Genomic DNA, 2150 nt, shown 5'->3' with positions numbered 1-2150 from the left:
CAGGTGAGGGGGATGCTTTGCAAGGGTAGCAGCAGGCTCCTTCTGCTCTGGTCTCTGCCCGCTGGGCAGAAGGAAAGTTGCATATAGGTGACCAAGAACCTGGATCAAGTCCAGCTCTGTCTGCCTTTACATCCCTGAGTGACCCTCCCCTCCTTGGGCCTCAGTTTCCCCTCCACACAAGCAAGAGCTGGAACACTTGACTTCTGAAGGGCCTTCCAGCTGCAGGGCTCCAAGACTCTGCTCCTCTCCTTCTCCTCTTTCTCTTCCTCCCCTCCTTGCCCTCCTCCTCCTCCTCTTCTCCCCATGGAGGGTGAGAGAGTTTGTGCCTTGGTCCATGTGCCTGTGTGTGCCTGCCTATACCTGTGCGTGTGTGTGTGTGTGTGTGTGTGTGTGTGTGTGTGTGGTGGGGCAGGAAGAGAAGAGGGAGAGGAAGGGGGAAGGGGAGAGGGATGGGGGGAGGCAGGGGGAGAGGGAGAGAGCCCACACAGGGGAAAGGGTGGCCAGGATTTACCTGCCAGTGGGGCTGGGTTTTCTCAGCAGCTGATGGCACTGGGCTGTTTAATCATTAAAAGGAAGGAATGAAGCCAGGAGCGCCTCAAAGTCCAGCCGGGTGGTGAGCGGCTCTCACCGAGGAGCATGGAGCTGGCAGCGCCAGGGCTCGGAGCTTCAGGAAATGGGGTCAGGACTGCAGCAGCTCGGAGCTCGGCACCGGGCCCCGGGGCCAGCCTGCACGCCTACGACATCGGGGTCCTGGTCATCTACTTCGTCTTCGTTGTGGGCGTGGGGGTCTGGGTGAGTAGTTGTGGAGGGTGGGAGCCGGCAGGGGAGGCAGAGCCACACTCTCATCTCCGGCTGGCCGGGAGCTGGGGCAGGGCTGGGCAGAGGGAGGGGTGGGAGTGGAAGGGTCTCATCAGCCCCCCCCCCGTCATAGGCAGCAGACTGGAGCCAGAGAGGGGTGTGACTGGCCTGAGGTCACACAGCAAGTCAGAGGCAGGCCAGGCCTGAGCCCCTCTCCTGACTGCCTGTCTCTGTGCACCTGCTGTCTTGGCCCCACCCTCCCCTGGCCACCCTGATCCCATTCCTTCCTGCCTCGCCAAGCTCCCTGGATGCTTGACTCCTGGCCTACCCCACCCTCCACTGGTTAGTGTTGGGCAAGAAGCAGAGCTTTCTAAAGGAGCCGGGCTCCTGTGTTCACGGGAAGGGAGCCGGGCAGATCCCAAGGTCCTTCTGTGGTCCATTGTTCCCCTAAGCCTCAGTGCCATAGACAGGCAGGCTCTGAGGCCAGCGAGCCCTGAGCTCACACCCCAGCTCCAGCATCCCTGCGTGCCCTGGGAACCTCCGAAGCGTCTCTGAGCCTCCGTTTATCATCTGGACAATGAGAATAAGGACCGCAGCACAGAGCGGGCATGGCCCTTCCCTGACATCTGGCTCAGGGCCCGGCACACAGGGCAGCCATAAAGGGCTGCTGTCATCACGGAAGTATTGGAGAGAAATGCCGGAACCTTTAGACTCTGCTGCGAGGGCGACGGTACCCAGAGCCCAGCTGGTCACTGACGAGGCTGTGGCGAGGGCAGGATCCCTCTCTGGGCCTTGGTTTCCTCGTCTGTAAAGTGGTGAACAGTCCCTGCCTCCCAGGGCCGGTGTGAGGAAAAACAGGCCACACAAATGACCCCTGGCTCGGTGGGTAGGGAGTGGGTGTGGGCGGGGGGAGAAGCACCAGCTCCATGGAGGCTGGGCAGGTTGCTCCCTGACTTGGGCCTCGTGATTAATGTGTGAAATTAGTGTTTTCTGCTCCCCTGGCCTCCCCGAGGACCAGAGGTGACACTGGGACGTTTGAGGGAGGGTGGAACAGTCACCAGCCCTGCACAGAGATCGCTGCCTGTGGCTGATCAATGACATTTCCTCCGGGGAGAGAAGCGTCTACATCTCCCTTTCCTGCCTCCCCGTCAGTGCTTCTCCCTCCAGACCCAGTCAGAGGCCTGGCAGCATCTTAATACCAGCTTTGCACTTACCCTCCCCAGTGAGGAGTCCCGCAGGGAGGAGGGGACAGGTCGGTCTCCCTGCAGCTCAGACGGAGGGGAGGGAGGGGACCACAGTGCGTGGTAGCCATCATCTGTATGCGCATGCAGCTCTGTGCCATGGCGGGGGCA

The 2150-nt window shown here is 61.2% G+C and overlaps 1 protein-coding gene across 1 annotated transcript in view; it reads left to right on the top strand.

The window, feature by feature from the left end:
- SLC5A9 (solute carrier family 5 (sodium/sugar cotransporter), member 9) overlaps positions 1–2150 on the top strand; it is a 53485-nt gene that overhangs the window by 7149 nt on the left and 44186 nt on the right. Inside the window, exon 2 of the mRNA XM_006762785.2 lies at positions 573–792. Coding sequence (XP_006762848.1) covers positions 637–792 — 156 coding nt within the window. The 5' untranslated portion in view covers positions 573–636. The remainder of the gene's footprint in view (positions 1–572; positions 793–2150) is intronic.

This window comes from Myotis davidii, unplaced genomic scaffold, assembly GCF_000327345.1.
Source record: "Myotis davidii unplaced genomic scaffold, ASM32734v1 scaffold539, whole genome shotgun sequence".
NCBI classification, from domain to species: domain Eukaryota; kingdom Metazoa; phylum Chordata; class Mammalia; order Chiroptera; family Vespertilionidae; genus Myotis; species Myotis davidii.
This window is presented reverse-complemented; position numbering and strand designations above follow the sequence as displayed.